Genomic DNA, 19,299 nt, shown 5'->3' with positions numbered 1-19,299 from the left:
GCGTTGGGTTTAGATTACAAAATATGCTAGGTCCATTGAGTCCAACAACTTTTGTGTATGCATGTCATGCCACTGGCATGATGCCAGGCATGTGATGAAGATACAATCATCTAGCTTGAGTACTCTCATTGCCATAATACAGTGAAGTTATGATAAACAACCAATGACGACAACCTGAGCATCTCCGAATTCGTTATGTGCGACTGTGAGGCGGACTCTTATTTACGCCTTCATACTCAAACTCTCAACAACACCCTCTTTCAAAGTACAGTAATTACTTCCCATGTCTCGGACTATCCAGATTTAGGCTCCGTTTATCGCCTTAACTAGCGTGCCCTCACCCGCGGGGACGGGATTGACGTAGTGCTCTTTGTGGGCGAATGAATGGAGAAATTAGATATGCGGCGTCTTTTCTTAGCTGGAGGTCAAGTCGGGTTAACCAACCAACTGGAGACTGGATGTTTGGCTTGGGCTTGGGCTGTGCCTAGAAAGAAAAAAAAAAGAAAGGGTGGGAGCGACAGTGTAAACACATGCTTGGCAGTGATTGACACTGTATATACATCCTGAAAAACTCTCATCATCAGAACCCCTAACGGCTCTGCTAAAGTCGATTACAGGTGACTCACTGCCCTCAGTTGCATTGCCAACCGTTGCTTACGAGCACAGTGCCCAAATCTTAAATAGTCTTACCGGAGAAAGCCCTGCTCCTAGGTTCGCCCCTTCCCGTCAGTCCTTATCATATCCTGCTGCCCAAAATTTTTTGCCGGCTTTTTCTGAATCCTCACCAACTCAACCTTCTTGGTCCGGTGGAAAATATTCTAACCCGACCCATTTCCATTTGCTTCTGCTTTGGAAACACGTCCTGTGTGTGTTAAGACCATCACAGCGACCCTCTCCCCTCCGTTTCTTCTTCTGTCGCTGCCGCGCAGGATCGTACGTAGCTTGACCCGTCTTGCCTCTACGATCGCCTTCATTGGTACGACTGCACTCCTTGTTCGCTCACCTGTGATCGATCGATTCGATTCGGCCTATCTCGACCTCTCGAGCCGCCCATCGGACTTACCGTCGTTTCTTTCTACGAGATCTCCCGCCTGAGATCGTGGTGTTTCGTTTATTTTTTAAAAAGGGAAACGACTTGTGCGTCTCTCTTCGTCGTCGAATCTTGTTGCCCCGCTGCAGCTTCGAATAATTCCACGTCCCTACCCGGCACCCGGCGCCATCTATTCCGCTTTCTCCCTCGACGCCCACAAAAAAAAAATCCCAACACCACCGCAATCTCACATCGCGAACGGCACCGAACTCCCCATATGACGTCGCCTGTCAACCAGCAGAACCCCATCCAGGCGAACAACACTCCCGCGACTACGGCTTCTTCGTATGCCTTTGCTGCAGGTGCGCCTAAGAAGTCTGCTCAGGCCCCTATAGTCGCAACTGGATCCCACCCTCCCGCGGTGGTTGGAGCTTCGTCTTCTTCGCAGAATGCGAAAGACGCCTCATCGTCTCCTGTGAACGGCAAACCCGCCGTCACCCCCGCTGTCCCTGCTGTCACTCGCAGCAGCGCTAACCTCAACGGTTCCGATCATTCTCGCAAGAGCTCCGTCACCATGGCTGCCAACGGTCCTAACAGCTTTGTCGCCAACGGTGGCCCCGTCAGTGCTGGCAAGCCCGGCATTCAGTTCGGTTACGACTCTCCTGCAATGGCCAACAGCACACCTCAGTCCTCCAGTGCTGCGCCTATTCCTATCCCTGGTGGTGGAAATGCTCGAGTTCCCTCTCCTGCTCACTCACCTTCGCCTATTCCTCAGCCTTCAGCCAGTGGTGGCCGACCTCCTTCTGGTCTCCAACAGGCAGGTGGTAACACAATGACATTTGGCAGTCTCGGTAGCGATGGCGAAGTAGGTTCAGATTCGTCTGCAAAATAATTCCTCTCGGACTCATCACTGACTTACTCTCTAGCGCCACATGAGGCAGGGCTCTACTCCCACGAACCCCAATGCACAGCCCGGAGCCCACTTCCGACGTGAGTCTGGCCATTCGGCACAAGGCGACGGCGCCGGTCGAGGCAACTTTCAGCCCCAGGGTGGTCGTGGCCGCGGATATAATCCCCATGGCAGCAACTACAGCTCGCAAATGGGTTTCCCCCCCGCTAACCAGTTCCGCAACGGCCCTGGTCAGGGTCGTGGCATGCCTCCAGCTTTCCAGCCTCAGGGTCGTGGCCTTCAGTACCCCAACTCTCCTCAGCCTGCGCGAAGCCCGGCTCTTGTGCCCTCGCTCCCGGGTACTCCTAACATGCAGCCTGCCACCATGCAGCCCGGCATGGCGCCTCAATACCATTACCAGCCCCCCATGCCTCAACAGCATCAACAAGTACAGTACCCCCTTTCCCAAGTTGATAAGCCTTTTTCGAAAAACAGCAAAAAGAATAAGCAGAAGCGTGGCGACCTGGAAAAGTCGGTCCAGGTCAACCACCCGCAAGAATCGTCACGAGATCTGCATGGGAACGAGTTCAACCAACGTCGGCGTTTCAGTAAACGTTTAGATCAACCATGGCGAGAACAAGACACCAGCAGCTCGCGTGTACCGTCATTCAGCTATCCCAGAAAACCTTTTCAACCCCTGTCCTTAAATGAACCAACTGCGTCTCTCGACTTGTCACCAGGAAGTGGTTTCTTTGAATACATGCTAACTTTAAAAAAACAGAACTACGGTTATCCTCCCCCGCAGGTGGATGGTTTCGGACGCCCACTGTCGATGCAATACAACTATGCCAATATGCCGTATATGGCTGGTCCTCCTCAGGCTAACTCTCCAAGTTACGGACAAAATTATGTCACTCCTTACACACAGCATACTCACAACATGTCGCGAACACCCTCTCAGCCCGAGAGGCCACCAAGCGCCAGCCAGCCAAATGCTCCTGTCATTGTATCATCTACCCCTCAGCCCCAGAACTCGTCATTGAAGCCCACCGCAAACAGCTTTGTCAAGGTGCCTAAGAAGAGCGCCGCTATCCAGATCAAGAACGCTGCGGGTGAAGTCATTGACACTTCGTCCTTCAAAACTCCCTCGTCTCCCGCTCCCAGCATTCAGCAGTCCAAGACTCCTCCTGTGATTGCTTCATCTACCCCACCTCCTAAGCCATCTACCCCCTCTCACGGCCGCACTGATAGCCATGCTGCCCCCAAGACTGCTAAGCAGATTCAAGATGAGCTTAAAGAGAAGATCAAGCAAGCCACACAGGCGCCTCCAAAGGAGGATAAGCCAAAGCCCGTTGAGCCTGCAGCCAAGGCCGAAGACAAGCCTGCTGAGCAACCTGAGGTCAAGCCCACCGAGACCAAAGCCGAGCCTGCACCCTCTACTAAGGCTGAGCCTGAAAGCAAGCCCGAGCCCGAGGTCAAGGCTCCTGAAGCCACTCCCAAGATAGAGGAGCCCAAGAAGGAGGCTGAGAAGCCTGCTGAGCCTGCTAAGAAGGAAGAAACTGAAGAGGAAGAGATGGAGCGTATGATCCGTGAGATGGAGGAGGAGGATGCTCGCCGTGAGAAAGCCGAGGAAGAGCATCGCAAGAAGGTTGAGGCACAGAAGGCCCTTGACAAGGAACAAGCCGAAAAGGACCGTGTTAAGAACGCTGCTGAGGAAGACCGCAAGCTCCGAGAACAAGAGCGCGAGATGGAGCGTCTTGAGGAGGAGAAGGAGAAGCGACGCCAACAGGGCGGTTCATCTGCTCCCTCAGTTGCCGAACTCCTCTCTCAGGCTCGAAGCGGCAAGGACATTGAGCCTACCAAGGTCGAGTCCGTTACCGACAAGCTTGCTAGCATGAAGATTGGAGGCGACAAGCCTGCCGACTCTGCTGCGCCCAAGCACGAGAAGCGCGGTGCGAAGCCTGCTGCTCTCAACTTGGCCCCCCTTAACACCAAGCCCGTGGAGCCCGCTCAACCTAGCGCCGCCCTGCAATCGCTCAAGTCTGCTCGTTTCCTGAAGGTCATCGAGCAAGATATTTACCCTGCTGGCATCAAGTCGCCCAACCCTGCCCTTAATGCAGCGGTTCAGAAGAAGGGTAAGACCTTCAAGTATGATGCCAATTTCTTGTTGCAATTTCAGAAGGTCTTCACTGAGCAGCCGTCTCTCGAATTCGGCCAGCAAGTCAAGTCTCTTATTGGCGATGACCGTTCTAGAACCAATACTCCTGGCGGCTCTGGCCGAGGCTCTCGTGGTCCCAGCTCAGGTATCGGCAGTGGGTTTCCCATGGGCAGCTTCAACGCCCCTACCGCTTCCCGACCTCTCCCCAGTAACAGTACCTCTGAACTCCGTTTCGCCCTTTCCAACCAGCAGCGACCTGGTATTGGTTCCATGGGTCGTGGTCCTAGCAATTTCCCTACAGGTGGCTCCTCGCGTGGCCCCTCTCAACTTCCTAACTCTCCCCGCGGGTCTCGCCGTCGTGGTGGCGGCAGCCAGCGTGGTGAAGGCGTCAGGGAGGCTCAGGCTGCTAAGACCATGCCTTTGACTGCTGGCCAGGAGCTGAAGCCCATTGCCCAGACCGCCAACGGTTGGAAGCCCACAAGCATTGGCAAGAACGCCAATGCAGCCGCTGCTAATCCCTCTGGCCACCTCGAGCCCGATATGGTTCAAAGAAAGGTCAAGGCGGCACTCAACAAGATGACACCCGAGAAGTTCGACAGGATTGCAGACCAGATCCTTCTCATTGCATCCCAGTCCAAGGATGAATCTGACGGTCGTACACTCCGCCAAGTCATTCAGCTTACCTTTGAAAAGGCTACCGATGAGGCCCACTGGGCTTCCATGTATGCCAAGTTCTGCAAACGTATGCTTGAGACTATGAGTCCCGACGTCCGTGATGAGCGTATCAAAGATAAGAATGGTAATGTCGTCAGCGGTGGTAACCTGTTCCGCAAGTACCTTCTCAACAGATGTCAGGAGGAGTTTGAGCGCGGTTGGACCGTCAACCTGCCTGACAAGCCTGATGAGGAAGAGGATGTTGCGGGTAAGAAGACTGCTGAGGCTGCTCTCCTGTCTGATGAGTACTATACTGCTGCCGCCGCCAAGCGACGTGGTCTTGGTCTAGTCCAGTTCATCGGTGAACTTTACAAGCTCGGCATGCTTACAGAGCGTATCATGCACGAGTGTGTGCACAAACTCGTCGACTATAAGGGAGTGCCTGACGAGGCTGAAGTTGAGTCGCTTAGCAAGCTGCTGAGGACTATTGGTGGCAACCTCGACAGCACTGAGAAGGGTCGACCCATGATGGATGCCTACTTCCAGCGCATCCAGACCATGATGGATCTCCCTGAGCTTCCCAGCCGACTCAAGTTTATGCTCATGGACGTTATCGATCTGCGCAAGGCCGGATGGCACTCCAAGGAGACCAACAAGGGGCCCAAGACTCTCGACGAGGTTCGAGCTGAGGCTGAGGCCGCTCAGGCTGCCAAGGCTCAGGAGGCTGCTCGCACTAATCAGCGAGGTGGCGGTCGTCCTCCCGTTGGACGCGGCGATGCTCGCAACTTCTCGGCTGGTTACGCACAACAAACCAGCAACCAGGTTGGAATGGATGACCTGCGCCGTCTCAAGGGCTCTGCCAACCGAACCTCAAGCGGCAACATCTCTCTTGGCCCTGCTTCAATGCTCTCTTCTCGTAGCAACAGCGGAAGACGCATGGGTCCTGGCGGCTACCTTGGTCCTCGTGGTGAGGATTCTGCCACTTCTTCGCGAACTGGCACTCCTCCTACCCGCGAGAACACTTCTCACTCTAATGCATTCAGGTAAGTTTGACTGGCGCCTTGCATGATGTTCGGATTTCAGTTGCTGATATGTCTTTAGCCTCCTTGCCAACATGGAGAACGATCACCCGGCTTCGCCCCCGTCTACTTCTGCCTCCCCCGCGATGTCGAAGGCTGTCCCTGACAGTGATAAGAAAGAGGGCGAGTAAAAGTATTCTTCTTCCTTCGGTGTCTTGCATTTCGGCAGAATAGACTAGGCGGAGCTGTGTTTTCTTGCATTTACAGGCCTTTTTTTTTATCAGACGTGTCACAAAAGTTGAGCACATTTTCTTTTTCCAGAGCTCATGATACCTTGCCCATAGACAGACGGACACGATTCCTCTCAGCGTGAGAGGCGACCCTTGCATCGGACTAGGGATTTCCTTCACCATTGTGCTCATTACCACCTACCTCAGCCCCTTTTCTGATCATGCTTCGAGCGTGTTTCAGTTCTTTAATGTTGTGGAGGATTTCCGGTTCAAGGGTTCAGCATGACCCTAACGTTGTCGTTGGCCAGCATACTTCTGGCTGTTTTATCTCCAGGAGAGGCTACGCACAAAAAAGGGGAGGTAATGATGGTAAGAAGCGTCACGATGATCACGTCGCAACCGTCATATACATACGTACGACTCGGGGTGGATGGCGGAGGTGGTGTTCAGGGCATTTGCGGTTGAATTTTATTTCGGACTCAACGAGGCAGAACGTGGGAGGGGATGGAACGAAAGGGAACGGAATGATATGGAATGAAATGGTTTTCTCGGTGCATTCTTCCTCTCTGGCCTTTTCATTATACGTGGACAGCCTCTCGCCATGCTTACGCCCCTTCGCTGGCTTTAGATGTTGCTCCCTCACTTAACGCTGACGAATCACATCACGTCACGATGGGTTAGGAAAGGGTTCTCAAAACAAGACCATGATTGATGATGACGACTCAGGCTCTCTTTACTTTGCCTCATGGGCATATCCATTGCTGTACCAAGAAGGAGGGCATGACCGTTCGCCGACGGCTCTGTCGCTTGGTGTATAATGTATAGAGGCGTTCAGCCTGGTTGAGCTTTAATGAAAGGGTCTTGATGATGCCTTACTGTATATCATCTAATTTCGAAAAAGCATGGGCCATTGGCAGGGACAATTTACATATATGTTCAAAACTTGCTGCCTCTTACTCGTGATTAGTAATTAGTTACTGTTGAGCACATGTTTTGGGAAGGGAAGAGTATAATAAAACTGTCTTTTTCTAAAACTATGTAAGTAGGTAGCGAGCACTCGGCAGGCTTCGCTCTCATCAAACTCCAAAACACCACAAAGACTCGCTTACTCTTGTGCATGCCAAAAACCCTTCATTACTGACATGTGAAGCTGTCGATCCCTTTGTTAATCCTCCCTTATACAAATCCAGCCCATGCAAACATTTAATCCTCAAGACGCCGCTGACCCAAATATACATGACCGTTTCGCAGTATGCCCATAAATGTCCTTCCGCGCCCTCTACAAACTCATGCCATTGGCTTGAAACCTAACTTGGTGAACAGAGTGTCCATGGCTACCCATTGTCGACCACACTTATCGAGATACTTGTCAACAATACCCTTCACATTCCCGAAGCGTACGCGGTTATGTTCTGCCAATGCAAGGATATTCTCCCGATCTTGCCTGGACATCTCAGTGCTCGTGGCCTTGGTCTTCGCCTTGTCGACATCCCACAGGCTGGCGAAGTAGAGAAGCTGAGTGTAGATAGCCTTTTCAGTGTATTCGTAACGCATCCGACCAAGACAGTCTCGTGCAAGTCCCTTAGGCCCAAGGCAACGAGAACCATAAACACTCATTTGACGTGTCCGGTTGCCGCACTGGCTGTCATCGCAGACCAGCCAGCCCTCGTAGTACCGGCTTGTCTGAGTGCGGATGGCGTGCTCCATCTGGGCCACGACAGAGAGTGTTGAGATGGAAGTACCACATGAGCCGCAGAGAACACCGGATTGGGACACATGATCCGGGGACGTAGCCAGGCCTTCGAACGCGAATGAGGTTTTGCACTTGCGGCAACGCAAAGAGAGGCGAGCACAGTCACCAAAGCGGACCTCATCTGGAATCTGAGAGTCCAAGGGGTGGATCTCGAGGTCGTTGCTTGAGCTGTTCTGCTGAGTCTGGAATGAACTGTAGCGCTTGATGTCTAGACCAAGGTGCTCTGCCAGTTGCGACGTTGATGTACCAACAATGTTGGCACAGAGACGCTCGACAGGGGGGAAGATCTGCTTGCCAATGTACCACTCGACGTCAGGCAGTAGAGTAGGGTCTGCCTTGAGATCACCGGGAGTGTAGGCTCGCTTGGGAGCAGGCTCAGAGCTCTTGCTGTCGCCCGTAATCACGTACGCGATAACATCTCCCTTGCGAACTGTCTTGCCTTTGGCCATTTCACGGAGTGCGACTTGGACCTGGGGCATGGAGTTGGAGTCGGGGTAGTCCTTAGGTGCTTTTCCAAGTTGTGTATGGATGATATACTTTTGAACAGGAATAGTCTGCTCACGCATCTTGCCAGCAATATCGCTCAAGTACTCATGTATTCGGGCGATTGAGACTTCGGTGTCGTCACCTGACAGAATCTCGTTTAGAAGGTGTTGGGAGATCTCCTTGGACAGAGCACAGTATTCTCGACGCTTCATGTCAAGACCCTTGACTTCCATTTTCTCGATGAACTTCCCATCCTTCTCTACAAGGTTGATAGCAGCATACTTCTTCTTGGCTTGAAGAAGAATACGGCGGAAGACGTTGTCGATGTCAATCTCAAGCAGCTTGTACTGCTCATTGACTGCCTTCTTGAAATCGTTACCAACCTTGAACGCATCGGCAACATTATCCACATTGGCATTGATCATGACGGAATCAGTATCACCATAGATAACCTGCAGTGAGTTGCTCTCGGCCAGCTCCTTGGTGCTGCGGAGAATCTCACGACCCTTGAAGGTTGTCAAAACAGCCAGTGGTCGAGCGTAGAAGCGTGATTTGGTATAACCCAAACATCCGTACATGGAGTTGGCAGTGAGCTTGAGGGCAAGCTGCTTGATGTCCCATGTGGCTAGCTCCTCGGGGGTAGCCTTCTTGTCCTTCATGAGGCTCTTGACTTGTCGACGGCGACTGACGAGAGTAGCAATGAGCCTAGGTAGGATACCTTGATCCTGGTTGATTGGAACTTCGGGGACTTCATCTTCTTCACCGGTCTGTAGATTTGGTTAGTGTCGAGGTTATAGCAGAAATCTCGAGAAACTTACTGTGGCTGGTCTATCGACAGTTGTAAAGCAAATATTGAACTCCTGAATAATAGAGGGGTACAGGGAGTTAAAGTCCATGACAAGCACAAACTTATCATACAAACCTTTCTCTGGCTCGAAAACCAGACCACCCTTATACTTGTCCTTCTTCTTCCCCTCAACCGCCTCTTCTTCACGCTGTGCCTCTTCAGCACGCTGGCGACTGCGGAAAGTCTGCTTGTCAGGGCAGATGTACTTGTTGCGATAGAACTCGTGTAGCAAAATGTACTCGTTTCGCTCTGCACGCGTGCCCGTCAGAGTTCGAGCCCAGGAGTTACCCGCCAGATTGGTGAGAACCTTGGTCAGGGGCAACATCTGAACACCTAGGGCCAGGGCTGCGATGTAGTGTGTATCGGCCTCCATATGAGTGATGTAATCGAGAAGTCCCTGCTTCTCCCGGGCCCACGTTTTCAGGGCAACCTCATTGTCAAAATCGCGGCGTCGGTTATCTCCAGAGAGGTACAAACTGCACATCTCCGTCAGGCTCCATGACTGGCACTTGAACATGACGGACTTTCCAGCATCGTTGGCGAGATCACATAGCAGACGTCCCGACAAGATCTGGCGTTCAGCAAAAACATTACCACCAGTCTTGCCGATTGACGATGGCCACTGAGTACGACGGAACCTGCCTAGCCTGGACCATCCTGGTATTTTCTTTTCATACAGGCGGTTGAGGAGCACACTGTAGTCCACACCCTCCAATTGATGTCCAAGAATTACATCTGGATCCGCAACATCAAGTTGGGCCAAGAAGAAGGCGAGGATATCGGCTTCTTGCTTCTTCAATACAATCAAGCCACGATTCCTCTTCTTTGCAAGGTGATCGAAGCCCATAGGGAACGCCTGGCCATGTGGCCGGATCACGGTAAAGGTTCGACAGGGCAGCTTTTCTGCAGGGGTCGTGTCACTGAGGGATATCTTCTCGTAGATTCTGGCACTAATAGCCAGAATCTCTTGCTTGTTTTCCTTCTCATTGAAGGCAGTTCGTAATGAAACACTCATAAGAGTCAGGGGGGGCGCATCGAGGTTGTCAGACTCGCTAAGAACAGAAACCATGTTGGGGTGATCGGCCAAAACCTCAAGCTTGCAGTGAGAAGCATTCTTGAGCTTGTCAAAATCGGCATCCTCAATCTTCAGCCAGCACGGGCCCATGATATTCTTCCAGAGAACAAACTGTTCAAAGAGAGCAGTGTTGCTACCGAAGACGTGAGAATATGTCTCACCGGGTCTGTTGGGGTCGACTTCTGGCTCTGGGATACTTGTTAGCTGCTTTGGGGGGCCTACAGGAGAATGAGGCTACTCACTGTTGTATGGGTAGAGAAGTTTCATATACTGTGCTTCTTTGGGGACATCGCGAAGCTCAAAGGCATATTTTCTGGTACAAGCCTTGATCTTGTACATGCCGACATTCATCTTGGTCATCATGGTGTCAATCTCGTCGTAAACGTTCATCATCTCGACTTCTTCGCCTGTCTCCTCGCCATCCTGTAGGCGGTGTTGGCGCGGCAAGAAATAGAGCTTTCTCAAGATGTTGTCAACTTTCACAAAGCAGCTGACGTATGATCGCGTCTTCTTGTTGAGAACTTTGCCAAAGAGACACAGACTGCCGTTGACCTCAGTGTAGTCTGTCCAGAAAAAGTTGAGACTGCCGTCTTCCTCAATTGCATCCTTGTAGTCGATTTTGCCTATTGTTTTTGTTTCTGCAGGCGAACTTGTGACGACGTTCAGCCTCTCTGTGAGGGCATTCCATGAAGTCGAGTCGACTTGAGCGCCGTTGGGTTTAACAGGAGAGGAGCTGGCAGGCGTGGGATAGGACTCTGCTTTTTGAATTTTCTTGATCGGCCTTGAACTTGCCAAATTAACACTGGTTGTGGCAATGGCTCCAGCATGCGCAACCTCCATCATGTCTTCGTTGTCGTCGTCATCCTTTGGTTCCTGCTTGACCTGTGCCTTTCTCTGCGCGACCTTTGCAGCTGGAGAGGAGGGCGCAGGGTCGCTCATGGGGATATCGGCAGTCTCGAGGATGTCATCGTCGACGGAGGGAAAGAAGCCATCTTCTTCTTCAGGGGCTGGTGGGAGAGGGGACGGTAGCCGAGTATCGAGGGTCTTGGTCTTTTTGGGAATAGGCTCAGGAGCAGGTGAAAGGGCCCTAGCCTTGCGACGACCGCCAGATCTTCCGACTCTTGAGATATGGGGAGCAGGGGCAGGAATGTTGTTGTCGACCTCGCCGAGGAGATTTGAAAGGAAGTCGTCGTCCTCCTTTGTCTTGACGACCTGAATAGATATTTAGTTGGGTCGATCCACGATCTAACAAACGGAATGTGTACCTTGGGCTTTGGTTGGGCCCTGTTGGCGCCCTTGAAGTATTCACTGATGTCTTTGTCATTGGCCGCTAGCTTGGCTTGCTCCTCCTGGCGATTCTTCTTTGCTACATGATATGTGAGTATGCGGGCTGTCCTGAACATGTTCTGGCGGACGACTAACCAGTCTTACTGGGTCGGCCACGGATGGTGGCCTCTTCTTCGCTTTCTGAGCCATAGGCTTGCACTCGATCCCAGTCTTCGCGGCCATCATCTGCGTAGCCTTCGCCATTGTCGTCGACAACAAAGTCGTCCTGATTTAATCGTTCTCGGACAACCTTCTTATATCCATCCTCGTCAACTTCGTCGTATAAATTGTCGACGTCGGCAACTTTGTAAGTATCAAAGACCTTCTTGCCAGACTCTCGAAGAGCTTTGAGCTCAGCGAGCCGCGCTCTGTGAGACATGACGGGAGAAGAGTTTAGGCCGGTGGCATATCAGTGAGAGAATAGAGGGAGAGTATATGCCTGAATGTCACTTTTGATCGTATCTTGCTCGTGATTGTAGTGTAGGGAAATGATGGTATCGAGAACGGAAATGGTGGAGGTGCTACTTGGTTTGGGTTGGTCCCCCGGTAACCAGCGCTGAGGTGCTCATTTAGAAAAGTGGTTAGGGAGACGCGTCAAAGCGCGTTGTCCCTCCTGAGCCGCGTCTCGGCTCGTGTTGAAGGAGGGGCCATCCATTTAAGTGATTGACGCGAGAGCAGCCAATAGGCGCTTCGAGATAGGTGATGCAGAAACTTTGAAGTACCCCGCGCATGGAGGTACTTGTTGATGCAGCAATTGGTATTTGCATAAAGGATATACGGCCTAAAATAGTTAGTCTCGTACCCATCGACGCGACTTTTCACTTTACGCAACCCGTTTGCTGTTAGTGCTGCCGGCACTATTCTCAGGTCTTTCACTCCCTACTACGTACCTACGACTCCACAACCTCCTCTTTACGGTTTAATGACAACTCGATAATATTGCCTTCCTTCAGAGACACCAATTTCATTAAGTGGCTGCAGTCAACGTCTTTATAAACGAGTTGCTTATTGAGTTGCCGCTCTCTGAATTGATGTTGGTTGATTAATTTATATGCCCATCCGTTGTGCAGTATCGTTGCTTGGATTAAGTTGTGTAAAGATAAGGAGGGGTAGTTCAAGTTCAGATCATTCTTCTTCAACTCAGCTAGTCTTGAGACAATATTAATGGGTCCTAAGACATCCCAAATCCTGTCGTCGCCCGACTGAGGTGTGGCCGGCCGTCCGGTGCGGCCCCACTCACCCGGGACGGAGATAACCCCACATTAAACGGCAATTTATCTCCCGGATCAGATGCACCTATACGTACCTACCTGACCATGTATTGGAGATTCGGCAGTTCAGCTTGGATACCAATAAACACCAGGTTGGAGCCGTAATTCCAGGACCCCCTTATGGATGGTCTTGATGGACTAAGCAATTGGTAATGGTGATGCTGCATTTGCTAGTAATTCACTCCTTCCTCACGAATGTCCTCTTATATGTTCTTTACAAGAGCTACCCATGACGCAACTTGCAAGTCCAGTCAAAGGTCTTTCCAAAACCAACACAAACTCTCGACTTGTTCCGTCACCCTCTCTACCAGCGGATATCTTCCTACCTTCTATATCCAGGCCGCCTTTTTCATCACACATCAGTCAAGATTGACGATCTTTGTCTCGTCACATCATCTATATCCGCTCCCATCCATACTTAAATCATGCCCAACAGTATCTTTGGCGTCTAGCAGGCGAAGCTCAAGAAAAAGATCCAACCTCAGCCTCCCCCTGCGTTCCCTGAGCTTGCCAAGTCTCACAACAAAATTAGCAGCTAGAGACTGCCACTGAATCGCCGCAGGACTCATTTCGATAGGTCTGAGGAGACCGATTTTAATGGGCATAGCGGGAATATGTCAACAGGGCGCAGAAGTCAGAGATCAAATTCTCAGAATTCGTCGTATTCTCATCTTGCGCGATGGTTGAAACCGAAACGACGAAAGACAGCTTCCTCTTCAACAAAATTAGAGGAATTGTCAGTATCTGAAGTCCCTGGACTTCCTCATTTCCTCAGCACAGGTGGGTGGGCTAATAACTGCTCGCATGCGGCGTATCTGACTATATTCCAGTGGAAGATCTTTCTTATCACCAACCCAACCTCAGCAGTGCATTTCAATATGCCAGAGAGAGATGGACTCGCAATGGGAGATCCTCAAGTAACTATTCAGTGCTTCCGGTCGGGTCACACATTCATATCACCGAATCATCCAAGCCGTTGCTTGAGGACTCTGAATTTGCGTTCCCTTCACCAGTCATCGACAAAGATCCACCTCAGCTAGACCCTCTTCCTGACATGTCTGCCTGTAGCCTGGAAAGATCATCTACCTTACGAGCTTGCATAGAAGTGGCACCGGATGATAAGCATCTGGCGTACAAATCGCTGCGGTCCTCCTCACGAACCACTACTAAGCGCGAAAGCATCACAACTCGTCCCAAGGTCTCGGCAGCACTTACACTACAACCAATGGGGCGGAAGAGGCTATCAATCGCCAGGCCTTTGTCCTCTTGCGATGTGGTCGCTCCTACGACAAGAGTCGACTCACTTCGTCGTTTTAACAAATCTGGAGGCCATAGCCACTTACAAAGAGGTCAGATTCCGTCAAACTGGACTCAGGGTGATTCCGACATATTACTGGCTATGAAAGATGATCTCACGCGAGAGCCTGGCCAAGGCTCGCCATCGCGGCGTACCTCGATCACCACGATTCAACTACCCACAACTGTACTCGAAAATTCGTACTTGGCTATCAAAGACGGCGATGCATCGCGACTGGTGCCAGCCACGCATTCATCAACATCAATTACGCGATCACAGCTCTCAAATCGATCTTCCAGCCAAGGGAGCAGGTCAATATATCCAACCATGACCTCGAATCTCTTTCTTGATTCGTTGTCTTAATTTGAACTTGAGTGATGTTGCTGGGCCTGATGAGGGTACGTTATTGTTTAAGCTGGGCCTAACAAGTAGTTTACAGAGCTGGTTATGGAATAGAAGGCATTCAACTAGTAGCAGAGACTACGTTTGTTTACCTATTCTCAACTACGATTAAAATAAAGTAGAATGGATAGTCATTGTAAAACGATCTTCCATTCTTAAGCTTGTGATGACGTGAAGGATAGATCAAACCGGATAAGAAGTAAGCCGGTTATGACAAATATTCAACAGGTCTAAGGCTTCGGTTGTGTAAGTGATGTATTGTATACGCAAAGAAGTGCCATTGCCCAACAAAACGCCGCCTTATGCTCTATCAGTATTTTGCGTCTATATCGTACACAACATCAGTTTAGTTTTACACGAGCCTGAAAGCTCTTGTTTATAGACCCAAGCACAATTTGATACTTGAATGTGCAGGAGCCTCATCGTCGCGGTTTGTCAAAGCCACGAGGGCCGGGAGAGCCACGACCTCTGGAATCCATATATGACCTTTCGTTATCCCTTCTGTCGTCGCTGGGACCACGACCTCCAGAGTTCATCTTCGGCCTTTCATGGGCTCTCCCGTCGCCGCGAGAGCCAAGCCTCCTGTCGTCACGAGTGGCGTTCAAGTTAGGCTTGGGGCCTGGATAACCCCCATAAACGGGTCGCCTCACTGGCCGCGTGCCGTCTGGAAGCCTGCGCAGGTCTTGTTTTGGTATTCGTCTTTGGGTTGGCGGCTGACTTTTTTTATGATAGATTTCGAACGAGAGGGAGGCAGGTCTTGCAGATCTTGGTGCAGAACTTGAGCCTTTGTCGTGTCGATAGCCATTACCTGGGCCATTATCACGATACAACCGCCCCTGGTCTGTCTGTTTTGGGGACCGGGGCTTTCCTGCTTGAGTCGTGTCCCAAAAGTTGACCATATTCATGGCCTCATTGTATGCGGACATATCTTCCTCGGCTGTGCCACGGCCCTTCGTTTTGCGCAAATTAGGTTCCATTTCCTCTCGGTTGGCATAGAAGGCCTGAATCTCGCGGTTGATGCGTCCCCCCACAGGGCGTATTTTCTTGAGGACTTCCTCAGGGAGCATCTCCTGCTGAAGAACCTTGTTGAATGATCCATACATAATGCGTGCGAGAGCAATGACCTCGCGTTGATCGTTGTAAAGAACCTTCTTTTGCTCCTTCGTCTCAGCCTTAACTTGTTTGAAATAGTGATCGTGTAGTTTGCGGTAGGGTACCCACAAACGATCAAGCGCATCGGTGATCTGGATGCCGTAGGCACGTTTGGCACCAGCCACGTCTCCTTCTCTAGCACGAGCACGCAGATGATAGTGTGTAGACTGAGAAGCGTTGAGGTACAGGCGCATGGCATGAGCGTCAGGCACCTCTAGGTGCTTCATCATGCTGTCGAGAGCGCGATCGGCATTCTTGATGACATTCGGGTTAATGTTATCACGAATACATGTTTCAAGGGCTATGCGATAGAAGCTTGGGATGATGATACTCGCTGGAATTATGTCCAGAATCTCAGTAGCATGACCACTTGCTTTAGCTTGCCTGAGAATAGTAAAGAGACGCAGCCAGCAATCCCTGTCGGGCTCGAGATTATATTGGCGAAGAATGAAATTCCAGTATTTGATGCCCAGGCTGTTCAGCTTCGTCTGCAACACAACCTTCAAGATCAGAGACAATGTATTGTTCCCTGGACTGGTGAAGACACCGTTTTTATCCTTCTTAACCACTTGACCTGTGTGAGGATTTGTCTTGCGAGCATCCTCAGCTGACATTTCTTTGACTTTGGACAAATTGGGTATGTTCATTGTCTGTTCAATAAGATCAAGAACCTCTTTCTTCTCGTTGAGGTCGGTTGAGATGGTCATCATTCGACCCATTGAGCAGACGAGCTCCTCGTCGATGATCAGGCGTCCTTGCCTCCATTTACTCATGACTTCTGACCAGATAGCTTTGGCGCGCTGGATACCGTTCTTGCGATTGAAGTCCTTCTGCTCAGGTGTCAATTCTTCCAAGCCATCGAGTGTGTTGAATCGTATAGCATTGAGAACGGTAGTATAGGTGTAGGAAGTTGGAGCTCGGGTTGACTCATTGAGAGTGTCGACAATGGAGAACATGGAGTCCATATCGCCTGCTCGGTTGCACACATTGAGCACTGCATTAAGATGAGTGCTGTTCGGCTCGAGGCGACTGTCCTTGAAAAGGGCGTTGTAATGTTTTACAGCCTCGAAGACGGCGGTTTTAGGGTGTTGCGACTTGGCGAGACCACGGAACAGGGTTGTATAGGTTTGCGCGTTAGGGAATTGTGCGCGCTTCTTCATCTTCAAACAATGTCAGTATCACAGATGGAACCTGGAGGCTATATCTTAAATCTACCTCGTTGAATAGCTTGAGCGCTGCCTTGACTTGTTGTTGCTCGAGCAGGTATTCCAGCAACAAATTCCATGGCACAACCAATTGCATATCTTTACTGCCTTTCTGAACCAAGAGATGGGCTTCCTCGAATTTCTTTGCTGCAAGTGCTTTTCTGACATATTCTGCAACTTTCCAAGGATCGTTGTTCAGATATTGTAACTCCTTGTTAACTGCTCGTTCCATTTTAAGGGCTTCCTTCTTTTTCCATATGGCTTCGTCAGCTGGTGCCTCGAGGCTTTTCGGAGCATCTTTCTTGATAGCATCAGCTATAGAGCTTGCGTCTTCAGCTGCAGTCGTCGCCTCGGTAGTTGGTGTCGTTGTAGAGTTGAACATTCGCTGCGAGTGTTGAAACGAACGGGCTTGAAGGGCAGAAGCAGGTCGAATTTCCGGTCTCTGCCGCGATACGAGCTGTAGAGCTCTGCGAAGGCATGCGCCTCCGTGCAATAACCTATCAGCCATGGGAGAGATGCTGCTTAAGTTGATCACGAGATTCAACATGTACCCAAGTCGGCGCGGGAGACCATGGATCCGTCCATCAGAACCACAAAAAAAAAAGAATATCTTATCTTATCAGCCGAGCGAGGGGCGTTGCATGAGGTGCGCTAAGTTTGCCGCGCGTATGCTTATGCGATTGGATCCATTCATCCCTTGTAACTTAGTTGCCATAGAGCCACCCCCTTCCCCTGCAGGCCGCCAACAACTCTCTCCCATTTCTAATTGGAGACGCGCTTCGCGGTCGCAGTCCAGTCCAGTCAACGTTGCTTTTCTTTTAACCTTTATAGGGACGAGACATAACAAGCGAATTGTTGACCCTCGAAGCATCATCAGTCATTCCTTGTTCTTCTGAACTCATTTTACATTTTTACTATACTCATCAATTTCTGCCCTGTACCGATTCTCTTCCAAACCGTCTCAATCATGGCCAAGGTTGCTACAGATTTCGAAAAGATCATTAAGGAGGGTAAGCAACAATCAATCTTCCCAAGTTCTCATGTCCTCTCCTAACATCATTCGTCAGGTCGTGAGCGAAAGAAGAACGAAGCTCTCGCCGATCGCATCTTCTCAAAGAACCGTCGCCAAAGCGCCCCCTCCAAGCTCAAGTCCGCCCCCAGCCAATCGCTAGCAAGCCGTGTCGGCGTCCAGAAGGTAGATACAGCAAAAGAGAGGAAGCGATTAGTTGAAGCCAACATTTACAGCAGCGAACTTCCACCATCGGCACCCGGTCGACCCAACCCGCGCCTGGCAATGTCAATGGAGAATGGACTCACGATCTGCATCATTCCGTCTCGGGCGACCTAAGCTCCCGCATCTCAGCTCCCAATGCTGCTAATAAGAGAGCCAACAATCGCCGCGCTGCTCGTCTCTCTGCTGCCGTGGATCGCATGGACACTTCTGGCGATGCGCCACAACAAGTCAACATCGTGAAAGGCAAGAGCAGCGCCGGTAATGGCATGGGAATGACAATTCGGGGTCTCGCAGGTCCATTCACTATCATGGCACAAAACTTTGCCCCTGGCACTACAGCCGCTGATATCGAGAGCGCTATGACTCCCATCGGAGGCGAGATTCTGAGCTGTCGCATTGTTAAGTCAAACCCATTCCTCCTCTTCGAGCTGGCCTTTGCCTCGCGCGAGGGTGGTGAGCGAGTAATTGAGACCTTCAACGATAAGACTGTGAGTCCATCAGGACCAAATTTCATTCTGAACTCTTGCTAAAAACTTGTTACAGGCCGATGGTAGAATCATCAAGGTCTACCCTAAGCTAGGAGCCCCTTCAAACAATACCATTACATCCAACAATGCGCCAAGAAACGCCCCAAGCGGTCCCCGTGGCACCCGCGGAAACAAGGCCAACGCTAACGACAACATTGTCGATGGCTCAATGGGCTTCCCTGATTTAATGGACACTACCACAAACGGCTCATCAAGGAACAACCAATTGTACAGCGATAAACTCGTGGGCGGCAACCGACGAGGCCGAGGTGGTCAAAGAGGTCGCGGTGGACGATGATGAACTATCGCATGGCTCTTGTTTTTTTTCTTTGTTGCATTTGACGACTACTTCACAAACTTTCTTGGAACATGATGTCTAGAAAATGGACTGGGAGGTACTTATCAGCACTAAAAAGCCGGGCAATCTCATGGTGAACAACGAGAAGGGGGTGGTATGTGTACGAAACTTTGGGCTGGGCGTTCGGGGTTCCCTTTCTTGTCCAAAATGGGCTATTGAAGCTAATTATTTCATCTTTTTCTCTTTATACTTCGGGTACCCCTGAAAATGGATACCAGTTACGACCATGTGGAAGCAGTTCACTGTCCCAGACTCCGACAAGGGTATCACTTGAGGATGCAGAACGATTCGCATTCATCAGGGGTAATTCATGATTTTATGCCTCGATTCGTCCGCCCAGATATGACCCCTTTGAAGCCCCCAAAACCAAATGATATCAATACAAC

The 19,299-nt window shown here is 50.7% G+C and overlaps 6 protein-coding genes across 6 annotated transcripts; 4 read left to right on the top strand and 2 right to left on the bottom strand.

Moving 5' to 3' along the window:
- Positions 1–1,307: 1,307 nt before the first annotated feature.
- BKA55DRAFT_517222 (uncharacterized protein) lies at positions 1,308–5,941 on the top strand (the record flags this gene model as incomplete). The annotated part of the gene is made up of 3 exons (XM_046188165.1): positions 1,308–1,895; positions 1,957–5,774; positions 5,833–5,941. 3 exons carry the CDS (start codon positions 1,308–1,310, stop codon positions 5,939–5,941), a joined length of 4,515 nt encoding a protein of 1,504 aa, XP_046046773.1.
- BKA55DRAFT_574307 (uncharacterized protein) lies at positions 5,752–6,999 on the top strand. The gene has a single exon (XM_046193295.1). It carries the CDS (start codon positions 6,202–6,204, stop codon positions 6,625–6,627), a length of 426 nt encoding a protein of 141 aa, XP_046046772.1. The 5' UTR covers positions 5,752–6,201; the 3' UTR covers positions 6,628–6,999.
- BKA55DRAFT_647837 (uncharacterized protein) lies at positions 6,989–12,071 on the bottom strand. Its single transcript, XM_046197239.1, has 5 exons — positions 11,564–12,071; positions 11,407–11,507; positions 10,384–11,353; positions 9,038–10,329; positions 6,989–8,986 (listed from the first exon to the last, which is right to left on the bottom strand). The coding sequence occupies exons 1-5, from the start codon at positions 11,844–11,846 to the stop codon at positions 7,268–7,270; spliced, it is 4,365 nt and encodes a 1,454-aa protein (XP_046046771.1). The 5' UTR covers positions 11,847–12,071; the 3' UTR covers positions 6,989–7,267.
- Positions 12,072–13,352: 1,281 nt separating this feature from the next.
- Positions 13,353–14,398, top strand: BKA55DRAFT_541538 (uncharacterized protein; the record flags this gene model as incomplete). The annotated part of the gene is made up of 2 exons (XM_046190381.1): positions 13,353–13,518; positions 13,569–14,398. The coding sequence occupies 2 exons, from the start codon at positions 13,353–13,355 to the stop codon at positions 14,396–14,398; spliced, it is 996 nt and encodes a 331-aa protein (XP_046046770.1).
- A 458-nt stretch (positions 14,399–14,856) lies between these two features.
- Positions 14,857–17,302, bottom strand: BKA55DRAFT_541537 (uncharacterized protein; the record flags this gene model as incomplete). Its single annotated transcript, XM_046190380.1, has 2 exons — positions 14,857–16,749; positions 16,805–17,302. 2 exons carry the CDS (start codon positions 17,300–17,302, stop codon positions 14,857–14,859), a joined length of 2,391 nt encoding a protein of 796 aa, XP_046046769.1.
- A 199-nt stretch (positions 17,303–17,501) lies between these two features.
- BKA55DRAFT_88303 (uncharacterized protein) lies at positions 17,502–18,987 on the top strand. The gene is made up of 4 exons (XM_046201677.1): positions 17,502–17,804; positions 17,862–17,989; positions 18,040–18,516; positions 18,572–18,987. Exons 1-4 carry the CDS (start codon positions 17,762–17,764, stop codon positions 18,851–18,853), a joined length of 930 nt encoding a protein of 309 aa, XP_046046768.1. The 5' UTR covers positions 17,502–17,761; the 3' UTR covers positions 18,854–18,987.
- Positions 18,988–19,299: the final 312 nt, after the last annotated feature.

This window comes from Fusarium redolens, assembly GCF_020744475.1.
Source record: "Fusarium redolens strain MPI-CAGE-AT-0023 chromosome Unknown BKA55scaffold_12, whole genome shotgun sequence".
Lineage (NCBI taxonomy): Eukaryota > Fungi > Ascomycota > Sordariomycetes > Hypocreales > Nectriaceae > Fusarium > Fusarium redolens.
This window is presented reverse-complemented; position numbering and strand designations above follow the sequence as displayed.

Bases quoted from the DNA above. Each gene is read 5' to 3' on its own strand.
- BKA55DRAFT_88303 (XM_046201677.1), top strand. From the start codon at position 17,762: ATGGCCAAGGTTGCTACAGATTTCGAAAAGATCATTAAGGAGG. The intron at 17,990-18,039 runs GTAGATACAGCA...CAACATTTACAG, and splicing joins GCCGTGTCGGCGTCCAGAAG to CAGCGAACTTCCACCATCGG. The intron at 18,517-18,571 runs GTGAGTCCATCA...AACTTGTTACAG, and splicing joins AGACCTTCAACGATAAGACT to GCCGATGGTAGAATCATCAA.
- BKA55DRAFT_647837 (XM_046197239.1), bottom strand. From the start codon at position 11,846: ATGTCTCACAGAGCGCGGCTCGCTGAGCTCAAAGCTCTTCGAGAGTCT. The intron at 11,354-11,406 runs GTACACATTCCG...ATATCTATTCAG, and splicing joins GGGCCCAACCAAAGCCCAAG to GTCGTCAAGACAAAGGAGGA. The intron at 8,987-9,037 runs GTAAGTTTCTCG...CCAAATCTACAG, and splicing joins CTGTCGATAGACCAGCCACA to ACCGGTGAAGAAGATGAAGT.
- BKA55DRAFT_574307 (XM_046193295.1), top strand. From the start codon at position 6,202: ATGCTTCGAGCGTGTTTCAGTTCTTTAATGTTGTGGAGGATTTCCGGT.